The sequence below is a fragment of the Erithacus rubecula genome (genome assembly GCF_903797595.1).
Source record: "Erithacus rubecula genome assembly, chromosome: 14".
Classification (NCBI taxonomy): Eukaryota; Metazoa; Chordata; class Aves; order Passeriformes; family Muscicapidae; genus Erithacus; species Erithacus rubecula.
In genome coordinates this window covers 3430555-3454636 of record NC_136666.1, presented here as the reverse complement: position 1 = coordinate 3454636, position 24082 = coordinate 3430555, and the positions used below count along the sequence as shown (strand labels likewise).

The following is a 24082-nucleotide window of genomic DNA, read 5'->3' as shown; positions in this document are numbered from 1 at the left end:
TCCCATCCCATCCCATCCCATCCCTTCACCAAGCCACAGGAGACAGATGCTCCCATTCCACATCCCAAGCAACCTGCGAGGCTGTCAAAAGGTGAGCCGACCTTGTGCCCCAAGGGCCCTGGTAACACACATTTACTGCAGATGCCAAGGCAGGAATGACATCGATGATGCTAAAAGAAAGATCTTGCTCTTTGTGGCCCTAAGAAGGACTAGCTCAACAAGAACAGTTATGGCTGTGTTTAGAGTGGGAGCAGCTACTGCCAGCACAAATTACTGTGCTATCTGTGGGGCTGCCAATGCCAAAGCCACAGAGCCTAAGGGTGTCCCAAAAGCTGGGCTTTCAGAGGGACCCTCAGCTGAGCAGGGAGTACAGCTCTGTGATGCAGGGGGACTGAAAACCACCCCTGTGCTTGTTCTCTTGCCTGTTCTGGTGTATGATGTGCCACTTCCTTTGGGACAGGCTGGAAGTTGAGTGCAAATGCAAGAGCCCTTGTTGTGTAGGTGATGCTGTCTCCAGACCTGGTCCCACATGGACCACCTCCCCCAGCCAGTGGCATGTGAGAGCTCAGATACAACTCACAGCAGAAGAGAGAAAGATGCTTTTTAGCTCACCACTTCTCCAGGAAAAAAAAGGAGAGAAAAATTAAAAAAAAAAGTGAGAGGAAAACCAGGAACCACCTTCTGTACAACAAACTGGAGAAGTCTCAGCTTGAACCTCCCTCTGTCCCAGCCCGTCTGTTCCAGCTGGCAGCTCTCCTTGTGTGCTGTGGTCACCAGCATCACAAACAGGGCTGGAGACCTTCCCAGGGCAAAGGACAGGAGACTCTGCTTCCTTTATAGGTCATGGCTGTGTCTCACCTTCCCCACATTTCTTGACATAAGCCCGGATGGGCCTAGTCTGCAACTCAGAGTGACAGCCCTCTCCTCTGGACTTCAAGGCTTTCTCTGAAGAATTTCTGGGGGCTCTGTTATCTCAGTTTGACCCTTTTGCTCTCCCAGTCCAACAGGTCAGTAGATGAAGTCATTGCCAACCTTAAACTTCCCCTGAGAAGGCCTCAGTTACTGGAGCAGCAGTCTGGGTAGCACCTGGGACTCTGGCTTAAATGACACTGAGCAGGACCCTGGCTCTTGTGGCCCACCAGACACTCTCCATTACCTCTGGCAGGACTTTAAAACCCAGTCACCACTCAGTCTGTGGTTTCCAGAGAAGGATGAGCCAGGACAGTCAGGGATGCTGATGCCAGGCTGCATCTCAGCCCTTGCAGACATATTTATGAGAGGGGCTGAGCAGATGGGGGCAAGGGAGGCTCCAACAGCCTGCATGTGCAGAAGGAAAAGAGAGTTAAGTGCAGCAGAGAGCCTGCAATCCATACAGAGTTACCAGAGAGAGCTGTGAGTTGCTCAGACATCACCCTACATGGAGGCAAAGTGATGCATGAGCCTTCCCTGCCAACCAGGACATGGCCAGAGCAAGCACACCAAAGCCAGGCCTGCTGTGAATGTGCTGTACCTGTGGGCAGAAGCTGTGCTCAGGCAGTGAATCACAGTGCACTGTGGATGTGCAAGGCACAGCTTGGGGAGAGGGGACATGCAGCAAGCCTGCCAGTCTCACACAGACAGTCAGGGCTTGCCATTTAATGGAGAAAAATACAGCACACAGACATTCATGGTGGAAATTAAGAGAAAGACTGGCAGCTGTGCAGGTTATCAAGCTGAGCGAGATAGGAAGGACAGAGAATGCCTGAGGTACAACCACTGGCTGAGAACACACTGTGAATGCATGAGATCAGGCTCAGACAGGAGGGGCTGCATGACATCAAGGAGGGAAGGAGCAAGGTCACCTCCCTATGAAAGAAGGTTTAAGAAAACCTGGATATGGCTCAAACCTCCAACAAATGCAGCCAATGTGAAGAGGGCTTCAAACAAATCTGGACTTTCATATTTTCTGAGGCTTTTTTGAAAGAAACCAAGCTCCCAGACAGAAAAGCAAGTGTAAACAGAATTTATCACAGATACATTGTCTCTGGATAAGGTAATGATTTCTCCTTGATAATTAACTTTGAAAAGGTGATGCAGAGCATTGTAGTAGATGTCCCTGCCCATGACAGAGGGCTGGAACAAGATGAGCTTTGTGTCTTCCAACCCAAACCATTCTATGCTTTTATGATAATTTAGCCTGGCTAGATTTAAGGAAGAAGTTTGATTTGTACCCAGTGTGAACCAGTTTCCAGTGCTGGAAGTCACAGGTATGGATTGAACAAGAGGAAGAACCAGCTAACCAAGTAATGTCTCTGAGCAACTTCCAGCACTGTTCCCCACCTCAGTCTTGGGATGCCCCCACTAATGTTAATAGCAAGAAGTGAGGGCTGGTAGTGTGGAATCATCATGCCTGGGATGTTTTGGGGAGGGACACAGCCATGTCACTGGGATGGTTTCACCTGGAATATCATAGAATCCTAGGTGTGGGTCAAAAGGTCATCTAGTCCAACTTCCTATTGTGAGCAGGGACATCTTTAATTAGATCAGGTTGCTCCAAGCCCTGTCCAACCTGGCCTTGAATGTTTCCACACATGGGAAACATGGGACCTCTACCCCCCCAGTGAGCAATCTGTATCAGGGTTTTACCACCCACACTGTACAATACTTCTTGTATCTAATCTAAGTCAATATTCATTTTAGCTTAAAACAATTTCCCCTTCTTTGTGCATGAGCATGGTGGTTTGGAGACAGGCCTCCAAACTGTCCATGGAAAAGGAGAGAACTGCTCACAGGTGTAGACTCAAAATTAGGTGGAGGCATCCAAGCAGAGATGTCTTGGGACAATTCCCAAAGAGGACACCAGGAGCAAGTAAATGGTTTGGAAGGATGCTGAGAACCATACTGAAGGGACTGAGTGAGGTTGGTCTCCAAGTCAGAAGTTGAAACTTGTCCATTTGGTCTTTAGAAAAAGATTAGAGAGGAAGTGTTCAGCTGGGCCATGTATTTGCCACTGAACATGTGTGCTATGTATGTGCTACCCTGCACATTCCACTGGCTGCCTGAAGGGGTCAGGAGCAAATTTCTCATCTTTGCTCTAAACTCTGGCAGCTGATCTGAGTTATCTGATCCTCCTGTAGATTGCTGGGTTGGAGGCAAAACACAAGGCAAAGCATTCTCAGCTGTGAACTTAAGCATCCCTACTAGGGCTGGAGTTTCAAACTCACCTCTAGGCAAGGACTTCTCCAGGCCAGAGGGGCAAGAAGGGGGCATGGATTACAATGTGAGGGTTTAACCCAGTCCAATGAGGTTCTCTCCAGCCTCTGAGGTACTTAGGAGCCCTGATGACTTGTGCTGGGATGGGTAACCTGAGGCTTGTCACTAAGCAAAGGGCTTCATTTCTAGCAGGTGGGAGACATTAGGGACAGAATACAGTGAGCACACCCCACCTTCCCAGGTGGGCAAGCTCCAATTGTGCTCTCTATCCCTCTTGGTTGCCTCTATCCTCCAAAACTACATATTTTCATAGAATCATAGGGCTGGAAAGGACCTTAAAGCTCACCTAGTTCAAATCCCCTGCCATGGGCAGGGACACTTTCCACTATCCCAGGTCGCTTCAAACCCCATCCATCCTAGCCTGGAACACTTCCAGGGATGGGGCAGCCACAGCTTCTCTGGGCAACCTGTGTCAGGGATTCACCACTCTCTCAGCCAAGAATTATTTTTTATCTCATCTAAAGCTGCCCTTTTTCAGTTTAAAACCATTCCCCCTTGTCCTGTCACTCCAGGCCCCTGTCCAAAGTTCCTCTCCAGCTCTTACAGACCCTGCGGGCACTGGAAGGGGCTTTAAGGTCTCCCTGGTGTCTTGTCCTCTCTGGGTTTAACAGCCTGAACTGTCTTCATGGGAGACAGCCCTGTGAGCATCACTTTGCTCACTGAAGTCCTGTGCAGGGGTAAGACAACCCAAGCTGACCCACAACCAGGCAGAGTGGGACAAGGCCAGGGCTGTACCAGCTCAGCCCCAACACTGTGCACAAGCTGTTCCCAGCACTGCTAATCCAATTACAAAACAAACTTCCTTCCTCCATTATCAGGACCTGCAATATGCTAAACCAGCCCAGCAATTATGGAGGGCTTAGTGAGGGACTAGTGATCAGGCAATGAATGCCAGAGCTGTTGCACGTACTGGGAGGAGGGATACAGAACACAGGCAGTTGGGAGGACATGGGGGATTGCTGGCACAAGTGGATTAGGAATTATTACAAACAAAGGTCTTTGGTCTAACTTTATCCTCCCAACAGGGTTAACCTTAAAGCCACATAAGATTGTTCATGCTCTTGTCCCTCCTGCGGATAAGCATCCTTATGAATGGAGATCCCTGTCACCTCTCTAGCCCTATTGAATGCCTGCCCCCACCAACCCCATTCCCAAACAATGCTCATTTCAGTGACAGGATGGCAAAGGCAGCACTAAAATACCCTTTCAAGAGAAATTCAGTCCGAATTTTCTGGGGAGCTGCTGCTCACTCCCACCACCAAGCTGCTAGAACTGGAGTAATGTATTTTTCAGGACAAAGGAAGGGGTTATTTCTCTTGATTTAGCAGTAGTGAGACCACACCTAGATACTGTTTCCACATACATGAAGAGAAGAAAGGAGTCAGAGAATCCTGCTGAGGATGGTCAGGGGCAGAACAAGGGAGTTTCACTTGTTTAGTCTGGAGAAAAAAGGGCTCAGGAGGGATGTAATTCCCACAGTAATGACCAAGAAGCTGAAGCACTTGGACACAGCCCAGCTGCTAGTCCTTGACTGGTTCTGGGGAGCTGGTGCAATGCACATAGGTCTCATCCCTGTGCTCAGCAGGGATTCTCCTGAGATGGAGCCAGGCTACATGAGCATGGTTTCACCATAAGGCTGCACAGCCAGCATTGGCTCCCAGGCAGTTTGCTCCCTGCCACAGATCCTCAAGAAAACATCCCTACACTATGTAGGGAGCTGTGTGGACACAAGAAGCCTCTTTTTTTCCCCACCCACAGCTTCCAACAAAGCAGAGGATCCCCCCATGATGATGATCTCTTCACTGTGCCCCATCAGGGCACAGCAGGGCTGCTAAGTGGCACTTGAAACCTTCTAAGTGCAGAAAGCACACCCAGCAGCATCACTGCAGATTTCTGCATCTCCAGCACTTTCTGTATGCGCTGGGAGAAAAGCCCTCCCACTGGAGTCACCTCCATCCCCACAGGACTAAATGCCTGCCTGGGATGGAGAGAGGCAGCCAGAGCTGCCAGCAGCCAAGTGGGCTGTAAGGAGACACTGGCCAGCTCAATCCACTGCCTTTTAAGGAGTGGCAGAGGCTGAGGCATCCTTGAACAACCCACCACACTTCTGCAGGCTCCCAATCACAGAGTGTATTCACAGACCACACTGGCCACGCTGCCCCGTGGCCCCCACAGCAGCTCAAAACTGTGCATGGCAGCCAGGACAGCCATCTCTCAGCTAAGATAGAGTATGAAAAACTCAACAAGCAGAGCAGGGTTCCTGCAGTGGCTGCAGCACTCACCCTCACTAAGTCCCCACAGTCCCACCAATCACCTCAGTCCCCCCCAGCAACCAGCAGGGACAGCTTCCTCTGGGGAGCAGGCAGAGGGGAGATGATGCTTTTTCAAAAAGCCTTCATCAAACCACTGCTAGCTCATCCCACTGATGCCCGAGGGCTTTGTTCCACTAACAGAAAAGGTTTTGCTGGTGCAGCAGTGAATTTGCTGCTGTCATCCCCACCCAGAGAGCAGAGGAGAAAGGGAATGTGCTGCGGGGGAGTAACAGCAGGATGGTGCTTAGGCTGGAGCATGGATAGAGGAAATGTATGTGCATGGGTATAGGAGCAACACCAGGAACAAGGTTAAAATGCAAAGTATGTATGAAACAGTACAGCACAGAGAGAGGTTCAGCCAAAAGAAAGAGCAAGCTGGCCCAAAGACAAGGTATCAAGAAGACAAACAACAGGACTGCAGCCAGTAAATTCTCAGAGGAGATCAGGAACTGTGAATTCAGGGACTTTACCCAAGATTTGTGAGAGGTGAAGGAAAACAGGAAGGCAAAAGATCCCAAAGAGCACTCTCTTCTACAGGGAGTAACAGGCAAGTCCAAAATCAGCTCATCAATGTCCACAAAGGGTCTGGGACATGGCAAGGACATGACCACTAGCATCTTTGGCCCCTGTGACTCAGAGGAATGCAACGGCTGGACAGGCACACCAATCTCAGTGTATGCAAGGGTATAGGGAAAATTGGTTCCTTTAAAGCTTTTGTGTAACAAAATTTCCCTTTCCACCGTTCTGCTACACTGATCCCCCACTCATAGTGGGATGTGGCACACAGTCCCAAGAAGCAGGAGACAACCATGCACCGCTTTATTAGGCAGTGGTGCTGCACACATAGCCAAGGCTGGTCACTGTTTACGTTTGGCAAAGGATGGCAGTGAGTACTGAGCACCAGTGCAGGTATGGGCAGCCTGCCTCACACTCTGCATGCCTTGCTGGCCCCAGGCAGGTCCTGCTCACTCCTGCCAGCCTCCTTACCTGCAGGCACAGCCATTTAGTCTCTCATGGGCAGAGCTAGGCACCCTCATGGAGGTACCTCAGGCCTGCTACCGGATGATTTTATCCCCGTACTCGCACACACTGCCCCCCTTCCCTGGACTCTCCAAGGTCCCAGCTCCAGTCCTGGCATCCCAAGCTCTGCCAAGGAGGCAGGTGTGGAGGTGTGGACAACCAGCAAGCCCCACTCAGCTCCTTGCACAGGGAGTCCTTCCAGTGCCATGCCAGCATGCAAACCAGTGCATGGGAGCCCCTGAGAGAGCAGGATGAGGGGCCCAGCTGCAGCAATCCCCAACAGCACTGGCTGTGCCTAGTGAGCTGCTCGTGAGCTGACGGTCTGGAGCCCATCCTTGGCATGGCAACGCTCAGCCCTGTGGCCAGTTTTGGGTGCACCCAGCCTTGAGTCTGTCTCGTGGGGGTGATTACTATAGGGTACGGATAGCCACCGGGTAAAGCAAGGACATGTGCTCAGCCCCCTTGATGGGCAGCTTGCGGCTGGCGTAGTGATGGATGATCTCTGGCACGCTGTCGAAGGGCGGGCTGTGCTGACCCAGCACGTACTTGTTCTCCTGGGTCCGGGACAGTTTCATGTGCATGAAGCCCTGGCTGCTCCTGCAAAGACAGATGAAGGCAGGGTTAGGGAGTACAGCTGGCCCCAGCCTCCCCTCATCTCCTGACCCCCTGACACAGGCAGCCTGTCCCTCCAGCTGAGGGGGACGCTGCTGGCTCCTGTCTGCAGCCACGGCTCTGCACCATCCTGCTCCAGGCTGACTCCAACAAAACCAAGAGCAAAGGAGGGACACAGCCAACAATGCTGCACTGTGTCCCCTTGGGGAGCACGGCCATGCAGTGGGGTGTGTAGAGCCCATCCAGGGTGTGTGTGGGTAGGGAAGGCATCACCTGGGCAAGAGCAGCAGGGACACTTGCTGTAGGGCCACTGAAGGGTAGTGGCTTTTGCTCCTTGCATGTGACAAAGCCCCTTTTGCAACTGCTCTGGCTCTCACAGGATCCCCTCAGCTACTAAGACTTTAGCTCCCAGATCTCCAGCCAGGTTTTTTTTCCTTTGACCCACAGCCAAAGGATTTTCTCCTTCCCTCTCTCCCTATGCCACCACTGCAGGCTCCATAAAACCCACTCAGCATAGCAAGGCCATTTCCCAGCACAGAATGGGCACCAAGCCACGCCAGGCTGTGCAGTCAGATCCTGCCACAAACGCTGATTCCAAGTGACGGACTAATGGCCCTGCTGCTATTAATCTGCATCTCTGAGGAGAGCCACAGCCCGTCTGCAGCATCTGGATTGCACATTATAGCAAAATATTGATGACTTAAAAGCAGACAGGATCTCATCAGTGACGCTGAGCTGCTTCTAGTGCTGCACAGCCCAGTCCCATCCCCCCCAGCTGGGGACGGGCCATAATGGACAGCCCAGCTGCATTAGCAGAATGGGTTTGCAATCCATTTAGAGACAGAAGCAAGGAGCCAGGTGTCCTGGGAGACAGCCACAACCCCACAACATGGGCTGAGGAAAAGTAATAGCTTGGCTGTGTTTTGTGTCCCAGTGGCAAGGAACCAGAGCACTGCCACATGGAACTATGGAGAGATGATACTGGTTGTGTTTTGCCCAAATTGCTCCACAGGTATTTGTCACAAGCTCAGGGATGTGATGAGATCACACCCCTAGAGAGATGACTGAGCAAACAGGCTGCAAATACCAGCAGCCAGGACAAGGGGTGGGTGCTGCTCCTGCTGAGCACCTTTGCAGGCACAAGGAAAGACACAAAGCTTTGCAGTGTGGCCTCAACCACTCTGGTGGAGGCACAAGCTAGGAGGGACTCACTCTCCAAGCATCTGAGGCAATGGCACAACCCTGTCCATGAGAGGCACCCTGGGGCTGCCTAGCCCTGGACTAGCCTTGGCTGTGCCTCTTTTCTCAAGGAAAAAAAAAACCAACCAAAAAAAAGTAATAATAGAGAGCCAGAATGGCTCATGAGCCAAGGCAAGGCAGAAACAAAGAAAATGAAAACATCAATAAAAATTCTGACAAAAAAAGGGGAAAGGAGCGAGCTCTTCTAGAAGGGTTTGCTGATCTGAAAGCTCTAAATGCAGAAGGACAAAAGTGTATTTTCAGTGCAGCTTTTGCCCTGGTTTGGTGCTGAAAGCAACAAAAAGAATGAAAAAAATGTGGAGAGAGAGCAATCTAATTCACAATTGTGCCACTGGGAAATAAACAGAGAGGCTGAACTCCCCTAGGGAGCAATGCAGGTAGAGAGACCACTGGGGAAACTCAAAAGAAACTGAGAATGGTGCAGGGTTACAGGCCCTGTTGTTGGGCAGAGATAGCTGAAGTGCTCAATGAATACTTGTTTCCCATCTGTCAGGAACAGAGTTAATACAGCTGTCCAGCAGAAGAGCAAGAAGATATTTGCTCATCCATCATCATCTTCAGACAGTAACAGCTTTGATTTTGTGGATTTGTGCTGCCCCAAGAGTCAGGAAAAGCTGGATGATGAGCTGTGGGCAGTTCCCCTCAGTGTCCCCCTGTCAGGACACACGTAGAGATGCTTCATGCAGTTTTGGCATTTGGGGAATCTGGAAAACTTGGCAGTATATAAAGATTCCCCAAAAACCCCAAGCAGAAAACAAGCTGTGCTGTGGGGATGAGGTTTCCCTACTGGCAAACCAGAGCAGGGTAAAGTCCCCTCTACAGCTGAGCAATGGATCTGTGGGCTGGGGAGGCAAGGATGGGTACCCACATTTCCATCAACAATGGGCTCATACAAACTTTCTTTTCCCATGAAACTAAGCTACAAAAAAAGAGAGAACAAGAAAACAGAGCTGGAATCTGTAACTAGACACATTTTACTGAGAAGTGAGGCACATCCTTTGATCCATCTGAGGGATTATCAACACTGCCAAGACACCAAACCAGAAACCTGTGCCACACCACAGAAAAGTGTGGACTCCATACTGCAGCTGTTCCTGCCCACTCGTTGTCATCTCATAGTTAGCCAATTGGGCACCCACCTAGGACACCTGGTGACCTCTGCTGTGGGTGCACAACCCCCCAGCCCTGGCAGGCTCACTCACTTCAAGGAGAGGGAGAAGTCATTCTTGCTGGTCTCGCTGTTGCGCACCAGGTAACTGGCCTCCTTGCACAGCCTCAGCAGCGTCTCTGCGTCCGTCCGGCTGATGGCCCCGTGGTACCAGCTGCAGGAGAGAGGGATGGATCACTGTGCTGGCCACAGAGCACACACACAGCAAGGGCTCTGCCCTGAGGCTGCAGCCATGCCAGCACCTCTGCCAGGGACCTCCCCAGGAGAAAGGAAAAAGTAAGTCTGCCTCAGGGCTCCTCATGGTGTGGCCACAGGGCTCCCTAGTGCAGGTGAGAAGGTCGGGCAGCCGCTCCAGGCAGGCAGGACTCACCACTGACTCTCCAGGGGCAGGGCAGGGTCAATCCTCTCCCCCACAAAGGCGCTAGGCTCAGCCATCAGTGTCTTTGTGCTCTTGAGGCTGCTGGAGCCCTGCCTGAGGGCAGCCCTGGCCTTCTCCTCCCTGCAGGGCGAGGTGCGGCCGTACCCCAGCCCCTCTGATGGACCTGCAAGACAGACACGCATCACATGCTGGCATCCCAACTTTCTCTGGCAGCAAGTCAGAGCCACTTACATCACACTGGGTCACCTCACACTGCCCCATTCCCATGGTCCCTTCGAGAGCAGGGCAGCTCTTGGGCTGCTGCTCACTGCAGTGCCCAGGCTGGATCCCCACCTCGCCAGGCCTGGAGCCAGCTGAGGCCATGGAGGACATTTCCAGGGAGGTTTCAAAAGCTCAGGAGGTTTTGCTAATGCAAAAATTAATTCACTGGCTGTGGTACAGAGTTAAGTGAGATGTAGCAAAAAGAGGTTCCCTAATCTCAGATGAAAAAACTAAATTTAAAAAAAAAAGAAGAGAGGATAGCTAAGGAAGCAGTCAGTTTGGAACCGATTTCAGGACACATTCTGCTGGCACAAATAAACATAGGGTGGGAAAACAATTCCCTGAAGTGGGAAGGGGGTATTTGACTGCAGGTACCCCCCTGATGCTGCCACCTGCTTGTCACCAGCCCAGCCACAGCTATGAGCACGGGGGATTGACCAAGAAGTGCCCAGGGACCTGGCCTCCCACTGCTTGTTATTTCCACACAGGATGATTTCAGCATTCACAATATTGTTTCTCCTTCCTTCCAAGAGTTCATTATTGCTCCTTGTACCACCAACCCCCTTGCACAAATTACTTATTGATCGGGCAGAGCTCCCACAGTGTGGGGCTGCCACCATGGCAGCACAGTCACCCTTGAGGTGGCTGAGCCCAGAAAAGCCCTAGGACTACTAGAATGCCCCAGACAGGACAATTCTCCATGCTGCCCAGCTATTGGAGGAGGAGGCAAAAAATAGCCAGAGGGATGTTTTCCTCTCTAGCAGGGCATCCTCTAAGGCAGCTGTTTGAGTGGCACCTTGTCCAGGCCCTATGCAGGTGAGCAGGACTCCAACCCCCCCAGCACTGCAAGGAGGGGAAGGCAGCCAAAAGCAAACCCAGCCAAAATTCTCTGCAACTCAGCATAACATAAACCACCATGAGCATAGCTCAAGGAGGAGATGCCTGGCATGATGGCTTGACAAGCCCTGCCTCTGTGGTACTCTGGCTTTTCACCAATCATGCTTTCCCTCCTACATCACATACAGGCTTCAATTTCAACTCATCACCTTAAAAAATTGGGGCAATCCTTAAAAAGCCAGACAATCAAACAGCTCAGGAGTTTGCTGGCAGCACAAAATCACTGTGTTACAGGCTCTAAAGAAATGCATTGCACCTGTCAGAAGCAGACAGAGGCATGTGCATGATTAAACAGGATATTAAAAACAAGCCCTTAGGAGGAAGAAGACATCCTTCATGCCATCCAAGTCATCCCCAGACATGGGAAATAGAAAATGAGACAAAACTCTGGCAAGATAAACTTAACACAACAAAACAAGGCAAGTCAGAGGGGAAAAAAAAGAGACACTCTGTTGCTAAAACCAGGAAAAATTACAAACTGATGTGTTCATCAGAAGCAGGATGCATGTCAGAGCGAGTGTGGAGATAACAAATGATGGGGGAAAAGAAAAGGCTGCATAACAAAGAGATTAATTTTTCTTGACACCTGCATTCATTGCAGGAAGAGGATCAGAAAGTTCCCACCTGCCAAGACCTTTCTTCTTGAGGACTGAATTCAGCCTGCAGCATCCCTATGGATTTAAGAAATACCCAACAAAGCCCTGGCACAGCAGCTACTTTGCTCTCGAGTGCCCCCACCATCAGCACCAAAATAAGGCATCACCTGCAGCCTGTGCTCAAGCCACCCAGGAGGCAGCAAAGGCCACACTGGTTTCATCTCATGAAGCTCTGCAGGGATCTGGGTAGCTGCAGATAAGAAATGAGGCATCTGCACCTGGCACATTGCAGTGCCCACCTGAGCACATAGAGACACACAGGCAGCCACAGCATGCTGCTACACAGGAATAGGCACAGCTCACATCCCAGCTCCCCACTGGAAACAATCCAGTCATGGCTTTCCACAACTCCCCCCCACCTAATGCTCTTGGCAAAATCCTAATTCATCATAGCATAAGAGCAAGGTCCTTAAAATATTAATAAAGGGTTAAAAGAGAAGCAGCAGTATTTGGCTTTCATAAGTGAGACTGCCAGCAGCATCCAAAGGGGATTTACCCAGGGGCTCTGCTCAGCACACACAAAAAGGGCTTCACAACAAGGCAAACCTGAGATGACAAAGTGTACCTGGGAGATTTGGCTGCTCAGGATAGCAAAGGAAGAGTGGAGAATCCACAGGGACCTCCTGACACTAAGCAGCAAGGTAATAAAACACCAGAGGAAATGGAGCAGTGCTAAATGATGAAGAGGGGAAAAAAACAGCCCCAATGTCAGCACTGGGATCTGAATTAGCTGTTAACACACCTGTAAGGGACTGGGCAGCAAGAAAACATCAGCTAAACACTCAGTGCAGTTGCAGAGAAGACCTTAAAAGCAGCAGTTGGGAATTTGGAGGCAAAGAGGAGAGAACAAAAGGGACAGTAATGACTCTGCCATACTTCAAGAGGCACCGAAGAGCCAGTGTCTCTGCAGCAGGACAAACACCTGCCATCAGGCACATGAGAACTGAAAGGGCAATGAGGGTCTGGGGGAGGCCAGAGGAGGAGGGCTGTGTCTGGCAGTGCCCAGGGCAAGACCCAAGGCATCCCAGCAGTCCAGAGTCACAGCAAGCATGGGCTGCAGCCCCCCCAGACACGGCACTGTCATGCAAGACCCACCATTGGCGTCTTCATAGCTGTGCTGGCTGTGCTGCAGAGGGATGGGGGCACCAGCCTCCCCATCCGGGGGGCTTTCACTGCTGTCCAGCTGTCCCACCGGCGGGGGCCATGGCAGGTCTTTAATGACCTTGATTTCAACTGGAGGGGGGATGGGAAGGGTGTGGGAAAGAGAGAGAGAGAGAGAGAGAGAGAGAGAGAAAGGGTTTAGAAAAAACCATCAGCAACATCAGAGGCCCACAGAGAAGAACAGCAGCTGTGGGGGCAAGACCTCAGGACTAAATTCCTCAGGGAGCTCTGCTCCAGTTTGGCCATCTCAGCCCCTCCACAGTACCAAGGAGAGACAGGCCTGAAATGGGGCACATTCCCAATGGAGAAATCCTGCTCCTCCATCAGTTTTTCTAGCCAACCCTCTCAGGGGTTTGGGGGAGCCTGCGATCACCCCGTTCCACATACTCATCTGTCTGGGGTCTTGGCCAAGCATCCCACTGCCTTCTGTCCTGCCTGTGCACCTGCTCTGCACTAGGTATCTCCCAGCAACCCACAGGGTCCACATTCCCCTGCCAGGCACCAGTGGGTTGCAGCCTTGTGCCAGTAGCAGCTGCCCATCAGCAGGAGTCCCATGGAACCCCCTGAAGGAGGAACAGGCCAGAGATGGTTTGGCATCACTGGAGAGAAAAAACACCCCGCGAGACACAGCAAGATCTGCTCTGGCTTCAGAAAAAACAGGCAGCAGGCCCCAGCACGGCCCAGGGAACAGCAACCTGACTCTCCTGGGACTTGGAGCAGGCCTGAAGGGCCCTGGGCAGCATCCACATGCATCTGCACATGAGCCAGACCTGTGAACACACCACCTCCACCCAGGGGTGTCAAACAAGGCAGCTCATCCAGAGCATGGACACCACAGCACAAAGCCAGCCCAGCAGAGCATGGTGTTCCATGATGGAGCCTGACACACCAAAACCTCAGCATACGGTGGCCCCAAGCACAATCAGGCACTGGGACACTGAGCCCAGCACACATCTCCAGCTCACAGCACCCAAACCCAAAAGGTGAACCACTCCTCAACCCCAAACTTCTACATCTCTCTCTGCCATCACCTCCACACAGTGCCACCAGCCTGAGAACCCTCAGCACCAGCTGCAGCACAGACACACAATGCTGCAATTAAAATGCATCTTAGATAAGAGTGCAGCAATTAGCCAGCACCGGCAAGGAGCCAGCACTAATGCACAGCATGGATTTCCTCATTACCAAACACAAACAGAATCGATCCCACAGCATGGATAAATAGGTTAGGGGGTCTGGACAAGGCTCTTGGAGTATCCTTCTGCCCTGAGGAAGGAGGGATCTGCTTGAGCCCAGGGTTGAACCTACCCCTGCAACGCAATGTTGAGGGTGTTAATTTGCACCAGAGGCTGTGATCAGTCAGAGCACAGAAAAGGCACTGGGAGACAAGTGTTACACAGGTGACCAAGGCAGCTCAATCCATCACTCTGTCCAGCCTGGCTCCCTGCTCAGAGAAACAGCTTCTGCAAGAGCTGCACTCCCTGAGCCATGGAAATGCAGAAACCAACATTACTGACCACCAGAAGATGAAGGAACCCCAAAGACCCAGCTTCACTAAACATGTAGTTTGCTTTCAGGCAGCTGCCATCACTCACCTGCAAAGGCTTTGGAGATGCGCTCCTTCTTCCATTCCCAGGGCTGGTCATATTCCTCCGGGGGCCGCTCGTCATCCTCCGGCAGCCGGGACTCCCGGGGCCGGGGGCAGGCCGAGCCCTCACTGTCCATGTCCAGCACAGGCTCGTAAGGAGTGTCGTAGAGGTGCAGCGGCCGGGCGGGAGCCTCCCGCAAGCCCTTCTGGCGGATCTCTAGCCACAAAAGAGCAGAGAGGCCGTGAGCCTTCTGCCCAACAGCCATGGGCCCCAAAACTGGGACACATGACAGGGTTCTATGTCACCCATGGGGGAGCAGCAGCAGAGGAAGGGACAGCCAGCAGCTGCCAGAAGCAGGAGAGCTGCTCAGCAGCACCAAGATCCCCACAATACCACACCCCCACTCCCGGGCAGCCTGGCAAAATGCGGTCCATAGGGACAGAGTACCCTGAGCCTGGTTTCCTGCAAGCAGTGAGGCTGGGTTTTCCCCCTGGACACCCAGAGTGCTTGGTTTAATAAAACGCCCTTCCCTCAAGCAAAACAAAGTCTCTCCCACAGGCACAAGCAGCCTCTCCACTGCATGCTGGTTTTTCCAAGAAATATAATGGTCTACTTCAAAAAGCCACCTGAGCTTTCCAGAAACCACTTGCTCCAGGAAAACCACAGAGCTGCAAAGCAGAGCCAGAGCCAGCATGGTGTCCCTGAGCACTGCCTTGAGCAGCACAAGCTCCCAGCTCGCCAGCTTTCCAGCCCTAGACAGGCCCACTGGGGGCCCTGCTGCTGCAGCAGACACAGCATATTCTGGCCCAGTCCTAACTGAATTAAATAGCTCCCACATCCATCTTAATTTTAAGCCAGATGCACGGAATGTCAGGTCTCTCCTGGCTCAAGCTGGCAATTGGGGTCCTGGAGGACAACATCACAGAGGGAGATGTGCCTGTGGTGCTCAGACAGTCTTTGCATGCTCTTGCAAACCCAGCACACAAGGATAAACCTGGGAAAATTTGCCTGCAAAATGGCTGTCCCCCACCACAACCATCAGCCAGGTTTGCCTTATGTGGGGGAGCTGATGCTGTCATAGGCTGTAAGGAACAGAGTACAGTGGCCACCAAACTCAGGGACCAGAGGTGTAAAGAGTGGTGCCTTTGCATGACGCCTTCCACCTTACCAGCCATCATCTTCTGGGCTTCATATGGCTCCATATATCCATCATTCTCCATCACCTTCTCCAGCCCTGCCTGGCTACCTGCCACCTGTGTTGCATCAAAGGGATCTGCATAGTCCTCCAGAACAGCCAGCTGGAAGAGGGGAAGAACAGGAAAAGGATTAAGGAACTCTCTGCATTTATTGGGAGGTGGAAGGAAGAGTTCACCATGCAGAGCTCCTCCAGCAGCAGCCACAGCGGCCACTGAGAACCCAAATCCACATCATGGCAGCCTTGCAGAGCCCTGCAGGCAGCTGACAGCCTTCCAGGCACTGCCAGTTGGCTGTGGAAATGCTCCAGCCTTTGTCCTGAAAGTTGAGATGGAGCCAAGCAGAGCAGAAGGCAACTCTGCCCCAAATGCCAGCACCCACACATGCCCTGGCCAGGTCCCCACCGTGGTGCAGGGCTGCCAGCAGTGCCATATCCCTCCATGGCACACAGATGCTCTCCTGCACAGAGCCACATTTCCTTTCCCAAGGTGGAGAAGGGACACAGATCCCAAAACAGGGGTGTCAGCTGGCACTGGCACAACTAGGAACTCACTGATTATTTTCCAGGGCTCCTGTGCACTCATTTGAAGAGCTTTTCTAACAAAAGGGCTAAGAATAGCCCATGGTTTCCTCTCCACTCCTTCCCAGGCCTCCACAGCATCCCCAGACACATCCTAAGTTAAGTAAGATGAGATAGAACCTTCCTCCAGGAAGTAGAACCAGGAGCTTCTCAAATGCCATGTCACTGGGTCAGCACTAAATTTCTGCAATTTGCACTTATTAGTGAAAAGGAGAGGGTCCTGCAGTAGGATGGGGCATGTCCCAGAGCTCAATCTCCTCCAGCACTGGAGCCACATGCTTGCTCTAGCATCTCAGCAGCCTCCCAGTCAGAGCACCCCATCACATGACACTGCAGTCCCCAAGAATCTGGAGCTGTACATCCCACCTCCAACCACAAGCCTGCTCCCAAAGTGGGGCCAGGCAATATTTCCATCAGCAACCAAGTGTACCCAAGAACCTTAGGAGGGTCTGGTCACTTACCAGGATGCAAACCCCCAGCTTGGGGGGATTTGCTGCCACAAAACAGGCTATGCAATGTCCCACAGCAAGGACAAAATGCCCCAAGCATGGTGTGGCAGCTGCCTAATTCCACCTGGTGCCAGGCTCCATCCTCACCACTATGCTGCCCCTACTCCTGGCCAGCCATGGAGACCATGTCTGCTCACACATTCCTCTGCAGCTCAAACAGTAACCTTAAAACTAAAGACTTCTCCCTCCTTCCTGTGCAAAATGCCCAACAATAGCCTGTGACAGAAAACCCAGCAGGAAAAGGGAACAGGAACTGGAACTGTAAACACCTCCACACAGCCCCAAGACTTGGCATTTCTGTGAGCTACATGAGGCACATGGCTCTCCACCTCCTCCTTAAATGTCCCAGCTCCATGGGCAGCCAATGCATGGGGAATTGGGCCAGCTGTCCAAGCCTGCTCCCTCCATATCTGGGCACAAGAGCTGATCATCTCCAGACCACATCCCAGCTGCCCCACAGGAGTAGAACAGGGTTCAGACATGGGAGCTGCAGATGCTCTCACCCCTCAGCAAGGCAGCAGAGGTCAGACAGTGTCAGTGTCTGGCACCATCCCAGGCAGGGGGCAGCAAGCCAGGACAGGGCTGCAGGAGTAGCCAGCCCCCAGCTTTGCAGTGGGAGACAGGCAATCTGCTCTCACCTCTGTCTTCAAGGGGTGACATGACATCACTCAGGCCCCATCAGGCACCAAGGAGCAGTGCTGAGCCCAGGAGTTTGCAGCCCTGCTTTCCACCTGCTGCCTGCAGGATCTCAGTGAAGCAGCTCCAAACAGCCAGGAGATTCCATGGCCTCTCCCATGCCTCAAAAGCTGCAGAGGCTCTTGCTGCACCTTAACACCTGCAGAGCACAGCCCTGTGACAGCAACAGCATCTTCACACATGTGCTCAAGACAATGGGCATGCCAGCAGTGTCCCTGCACACACAAATGCACCAGCTCAACAGCCAAAGTGGGTGAATGGACAGCACCATGTCCAATGTTAACTCTTAGCAGAGCTCTCATGGCTCCAAGCATGCTGGGAGGCCTGTGAAATGCAGTTTGCTGACCCTCTTGGGGTTAGTTGTCTGTTCCTCAGGCCCTGAGCCCAACCTGACCACATTCAAACCTGCCATGAACCATGTTTCTTAGGCATGGGCCTATCTTGTAGCTGGTGCCAGTCCTGGACCCTCCCTCTGTGCCATACACACATAGCAGCTTCAGACAGGGCTGAGAGGCTCTCCTGCATGCAGTGGTCACTGTCACAGAATCATTAAGGTTGGAAGGAAAAGACCTCCACGCCCAACCTTATTTCCCAATGTATTTCCTCATGTTTAGGTCTGGCTTCCCAGGAAGGAACACCCGAGTTCCAACAGGCTCACAGAGTGGCCCCCACACAGATGCTTCCAGGTCTAGAAAGCAGAGGATTGTGGAGAATCCTAACAGGTCTCTCAAGACCCCTAAAACGGAGTATTTTGCCTGCAGAAGTTCACAGAGGCACTCAGCAGAGATAGGATGGACTCTGTTGGCAGAGAATGAGGTTTGCTGGGTTCAGCCTGGACCCAGAACAAGTGGCTCTGATTAGAGGGAAGCTCCTTGGGTTTGGGGGGAATTTGCCACACTGGTTTGCTTCTTCACTGCCTCAAGGATGCCACTTCACAGCAGCAAGGTCTCCCAACTGTAGGGTGATGAGAACATAAATCCATTTGTTTTCTAAATGGTTAGATATTACAGCAGAGAGCCACAGAAAAGGTGGGAAGGCGATTACTGCCTCAGGAGCATGACAGCCTTGGGATGCACGAGCAAGCCCATGAGAATGGTACCTCAAGCCCCAAGACTGAGGGGCTGGAGGCTCCAGCCTGTGCCAAGAATGGGGCAAACTGCAGGGATCATGCAATGACTGGGCACATCCTAATGCCCTTGCACATGGGGCGTATTATGGTTGCCCAGGAAACTGCATCTCTGACATTTCTTAATCTGAGCACTGGACTTTATGAGCCATGCAGGATCTCAGCAACAGCCACAGGGCAAACAGCTGCTCCCAAGAGTGAGAGGGGGCCACAGCCACTGGCAGAGCAGCTCCTTAAGGGTGATCTAAGTGCCCCCCACCTTGGTCAAAGGCCAGGCATTTCCATGCTTTGCTCATGTTCAGTGTTGCTGAGGGAGCTGCTCACTGCCTGCTGATCCCACCATACCACTGTGGAGGTACTGCCTGCTCATATATAGCACAAGCTTTGCTACATTTGAAATAATTTGGGTGCAAAGCCACCATCCCAGGGCAGCTCTTGGTGCAGACCAGTCCTTCAGGGAGCAGCCAAGCACCACTGGCACCTGGAAACATAATCCTGCTTGAGCACAAGTGTTTTTCAGGTGTTTACCTGCCACAGCAATACACACCCATATCCCTGCTGCAGCACTGAAGCTGGTCTCGCTCTATTATACACGCCAACAATAAGGGGACAAAAAAGAAAATCAAAACAAAATTAATGCAAAGAACCAAATTATCACTGGGTTCTTGCAGACAAACAGCTTTTATGCTGCCCACCAGTGAAGGTGACAGATCACAGTTCTTCAAGAACATTCACAGTTCAGACATCAAAATCTCAGGGCAGAGCTGGGGTTTTTTGTCCCGTCTAGGGCAGAAACATTCTACCTGTCATCACCTTCTGCCACAGATGTCCCACTCTACACAGAAGTTTGCAGAGGATTCCTGGGGAGATTATCCACCTGAAAAACGAGTTTCCCACCCTGGAGATAAAGTGCATTTGGGGTCTCCTCAGAAGATTGGATAAATTGAGCAAACTCAGTCAGGTGCAAAATTCCTCCAGTTTTACATATGTGTCAGCTTGGCTTTTGGCAGGCACTGAAGCCAGACCCAAAAGCAAACACAGCACTGACCTTCCAAGAAGGGTCTGGTCCATGGCCCAAAGGGGAAGGCTAGGCCAGGCAGGGAGCCTAGGGCTGCACCCGTGGCACAGGAGGAGGGCACACACAGACAGCACAGCATCAGCATCACGTAATATGACTCAGTTCAAGGAGGCTTTCACAGGAAAGACACACACCCAAGAGCTTCCTGACTGGCTGTTCCCACACCCTCTGCACTGACCCTGCACTCCCAACAAGGACAGCAGTGACAGGTCCTGGTGGGTACAGGACAAAGATGTCCTCAGGCAGGCATCCCCAAGCCCATCCTCAAGCATGCCCTGGGTGCAGACAGCAGAAGGTCTCTCATGGCATCTCTCCCTACTGCATCCCAGTGGCATTGCTTCTTGTGTCTCATCCAAATGCAGTAGGGAAGACATCTCCAGAGTATCCACCTGGCTCAGGTGAACCACATAGGGCCCATTGTCCACTGCTGTGGGGAAGGGCCTAGCAGACCAAGCAGAATGAGGAGGACCTCTGCTGTCCACATCATTTCCAGCTGAGTTTGGCAATCAGCACAAGCCACTGCAGAGCTCACTCTAATGCATCCTCACAGGACACTGCAGAACCTACAGAAGGCACAGAGATGTGAGGGCTCGTGCTACAGCAGCAAAGCATCGTGCAGCCCAGACAGGAAGCATTCCTGTACCAAGATGTTCCCCAGAACAGGCATGACAGCTACAGCAGGCATAGGGTGCCCAGGGAACATAGTCAGCCCCCAGCCACAACAAACCACATGGTCTCAACCAAACCACACAGTTGGGAATCAGTGACTGCTCTTTCCACTTCTCTCCATCCTAATCGTCCCCACTTGGAAGGACTGCATATTTCATATTGTTCCACATGGTAGATGCTCCCTGGCTCCTCCAGGAAGATTATATTAAGGGACAGCTGCAAGCACTATCAAATGTTTCCACTTTTACTTTGGTTTCGCACAGGCTCTGGAGCTCTGTGTCCATCACATACCAGAACCTTAAAGAATTAGAAGCCTTCTCCCTACAGTGGCATGCAGGAAACTATCAGTAATCTAACCACCACCTATCTTGGAAAAATGATCTTCAGTGTAGTGCTGTTAGCACAATTTCCCTGAATGCATCCCAGCTTCCAACTTTTCTCCCAACTTCTCAGATTCTCCCTAGCTAAATCCAGTCTGGATCTCCAAACAGCCTGGCTGTACCTGTCTGCAGTCCCTGCTTCCCACAGCTCTGGCTCAGCCCTTTGCACATCACAGTCTGAATCCACACGCTCCTGCTCTGATCCTGCAACACATGTTCAGAGGGAAACCATCCAAGACTGCCTCAGCAAACCACAGCACCACGGCAGCACCTCTGGTCCCTGCTACCAGTGCCACCCTCCTCACCCTCCTCTGCTGCCTGCAGCAGCCAGTTTACCCAGCTCAAAAGGAGAGCTCTGCTGGGCCACTCCAGAAATCTCCCAAAAGCAATTAGTCAGTACAGGCAACTTCCCAAGATCCACCAGCAACAAGTTTTTCTATCTGCTTAAAATATTCTCGAGCAGATTTTTCCCGGTGCTCATTTCATTGTGCCGCCCGGCAGTGCCAGGACCACGGATGGCATCACTGACTGTATCCACGATTCCCTCCACAAGCCAGATCTGCAATCCCGTCGAGTTCGCCTGACAAGCCCTGTCTTGCAGGCGGTAGCGCTAGCGGGCACTAATTACCCCCTCCTGCCTTTATTTGTGCAGTCCCCGCATCAGCCTCTGCTCCAAGAGGAAAGCCTGGCACCAACGGCCGCAGCCCCGGTTGGGCTTATCCTCTGCCAGGTCTCTGTGCCACTCAGCACCCCTCTCCCCATGGGAGCTCCTGCCCAGCTCCTTACCAGGGATGTTTCTCGCCTCCTTGCCAGCACCGGCAGCTCCAGGCTGTCCTCTCATCTCAACCCTGGAGAAGCCGGCGGGGGCTGGGAGGGGGGGCAGACAAAGAGGCGCTGAGGCTCCCTGACAAAGCAGCACGGCATCTCTGGGGGTCCGGCCGCCGCCGCTGGCACAGGCAGCCCGGGCAAGCGGGCAGCGGGAGATCCGCCAGGCACGGAGAGATGTAAGGCCCAGGGTCACCGGCCCCAGCGTCGGAGGGCACCGCACACTGTGCTGCTCTGCGAGTGCGATTCCCGCTGGGGATCGTATCTCCTCCCGCGGGAGCCAGAGGAGAAGCCGGGGCCGCCCCCGCTCCTGCTGACGTGTGCCCAGCATGTCAGTGCTACCGGGGCACCGGGGGACGCGACACGGGAGCCCCGCGGAGCCTGGCCGCGGACCCCCCTCGGTGCTCGAGGATCCTAACCCTGCTCCTTACTGTGGATGCGGGACCACCGAGGGCATCTCCGCGAGCAAGGCGCTCGGGCTCCACCTGCTCCTAGGGTCCTGGTCCTGCTCCTCAGGCAGGGAACGAGGGTCCGGCGCGGTCACTCGGGGCATCGCAAGCGTCGGGATACCGCGGAGAGAGCACCAGGGCCCCGTGTCCGCTCACTCACCTCCTGCGGCGGCTCCTCGGGCGCTTCGGGGCCGGCCGGGGGCGAGCTGGGGGGGACGGGCACCGGCGGCGGGGGGCTGGCGGGTACCTTCTCCACCGCCTCCACCTTGATGAGCCGGTGCTTGGGCGAGACGTAGCGGGGCCCGTCGGGGGCGGCGGCGGGCGGCGGGCCGCTGTAGGGGTCTTCGAAGTCGCGCTCCTTCTGCAGCCGGTAGGCCGCCACGATGTCGGGCTGGGCGGCGGCCAGCGGCTCGGCCGCGCCCCCGGGCGGCAGGGGCGGCTGAGGCGGCGGCCCGGCGCGGTAGTCGGGCTTGGGCGGCGCGGGCGGCGCGGGCCGGGCGCTGCGGAAGCCCAGGTGCTCGCGGAGCCAGCGGGCCATGGTGCCCACGCACTGCGGGGCCCCGCCGGCCCCCGCCCCGCCGCTGCAGCCACCGCGCTCCGAGCCGGCCGCTCCGCTCAGCAGCATCGGCGCCGGCGGACTGAGCGCGGCGGCGGGGATCGGGGGGGCGCGGGGGAGGCGGCCAGTGCCACCTGCCGGAGCGCCGGCTGCGGGGCCTCCCCCGCCCCTCCCGCCCGCGCCGCGGCCCCGCGCCCGCGGCCCCCGGCACGGCGCAGCGCGGCCCTGAGCGCGGCCCGGCCTCCCCGGCCCGCCTCCCCCGGGGCCCGCCCCGCTCCCGCCGCCTTCCGCCGCGCCCGGCCCCGCTCGGCGCTCCGGGTCACTCCCCGCGCTCGGGGGCCGCGGGATGTGCGCTCGCTGCCGGCGGCCTCGGGCACGATCGAGCCCCGGCGCTGCCCCCAGCCGCCCCGGAGCGCCCCTCGGCACTAGGGGAAAGGCCACCGGGAAGGCAGCCGGCGGGGCAGGGCGGTGAAGGGACCCTCATGGGATCACAGAATGTCCTGAGCTGGAAGGAGCCCTCAGGGGTCATCCAGTCCAACTCCTCGCTGGAACCCGCTGCCTGGGAGGTGTTTGGTGGGAGCAGCTCCGTGCAGGACCCCCGGAGCCGTTCGCTCCAGGGAGACACTGGAATACAGGGCTGGCGCTGGGGAGCGCCACCAGAAACACTTCGGGAGAGGCTGAGCAGGGACAAGGCAGGGAAGCGCTTGGGGAGAACTCTGAGTTCAAGCTGGGTGTGCAGAGACATTGGAGCCAGCGTGCAGGGCCGATCCCCAGCGTGCAGGGCTGATCCCAGAGTGCAGGGCTGATCCCAGAGTGCAGGGCCGATCCCCAGCGCACGGGCTGCAGGGCATCCCCTGGGATGCAGTGGGAATGTGGCACTGGGAGCAGCGTGATGGAGGATGGCAGCAGAGCCACCACCCACCATCACCCAAACCTACTTCCAGGCTCACAGACTGAATCCCCTGAAGGCCATGAAGAAAGGAAAAGGGCCAGAGACAGGATACCCCAAGGGTGGGACCCCCACAGAGGTCTCACTGCAAGCTGTGAAGCTGTGCAGAGGCACCCAGTAGGCAGGGAGAGATGCCACAGTGTGTTCCTGGGTGTCCTCACACCATGAGCCATGCTCCTGCACACTGTGGGGACAGATGCTGGGGTGTTGCTGTCAGGGTGCCCAGCTGGGGAGAAAAGTTTCTCATGGTGACATCCTTCCTACCAGCCCTGTGCAGAACGGAGAGTGAGGGTGGGGCTGCCAAGGAACTGAGCTTCCTGTGCCAGCCTGGCGTGGTACATGCCCAACGTGTGCCCAGCGAGCCCACTGAGTCCCAGATGTGCTGAATCCTTGAGCACACTCCTGCTGAAACCCATCCAGATTTGCCAAGTCCAACAGGACACCAAGGGAGCTTCCTCTACAGGGAGAAGACAGCCATGAAACCCAGAAAAAAGCACTGAGATT

The 24082-nt window shown here is 54.0% G+C and overlaps 1 protein-coding gene across 2 annotated transcripts; it reads right to left on the bottom strand.

The window, feature by feature from the left end:
- Positions 1-6358: 6358 nt before the first annotated feature.
- Positions 6359-22896, bottom strand: LOC306807855 (SH2 domain-containing adapter protein F-like). 2 transcript variants are annotated; one of them, XM_079317827.1, is made up of 7 exons: positions 22234-22896; positions 15736-15865; positions 14574-14783; positions 12913-13050; positions 9995-10166; positions 9659-9778; positions 6359-7181 (listed from the first exon to the last, which is right to left on the bottom strand). In XM_079317827.1, exons 1-7 carry the CDS (start codon positions 22696-22698, stop codon positions 6995-6997), a joined length of 1422 nt encoding a protein of 473 aa, XP_079173953.1. In that variant the 5' UTR covers positions 22699-22896; the 3' UTR covers positions 6359-6994. The 2 variants fall into 2 exon arrangements, with proteins under 2 accessions (XP_079173953.1, XP_079173954.1); XM_079317828.1 differs by lacking the exon at positions 12913-13050.
- Between the last annotated feature and the right edge of the window lie 1186 nt (positions 22897-24082).

Coding starts and splice junctions, on each gene's coding strand:
- LOC306807855 (XM_079317827.1), bottom strand. CDS start 22,698: ATGCTGCTGAGCGGAGCGGCCGGCTCGGAGCGCGGTGGCTGCAGCGGC. Junction 15,866..22,233: donor CCGAGGAGCCGCCGCAGGAG/GTGAGTGAGCGG, acceptor CCCCTCTTCCAG/CTGGCTGTTCTGGAGGACTA. Junction 14,784..15,735: donor AGCCCAGAAGATGATGGCTG/GTAAGGTGGAAG, acceptor TTTTGTGGCTAG/AGATCCGCCAGAAGGGCTTG.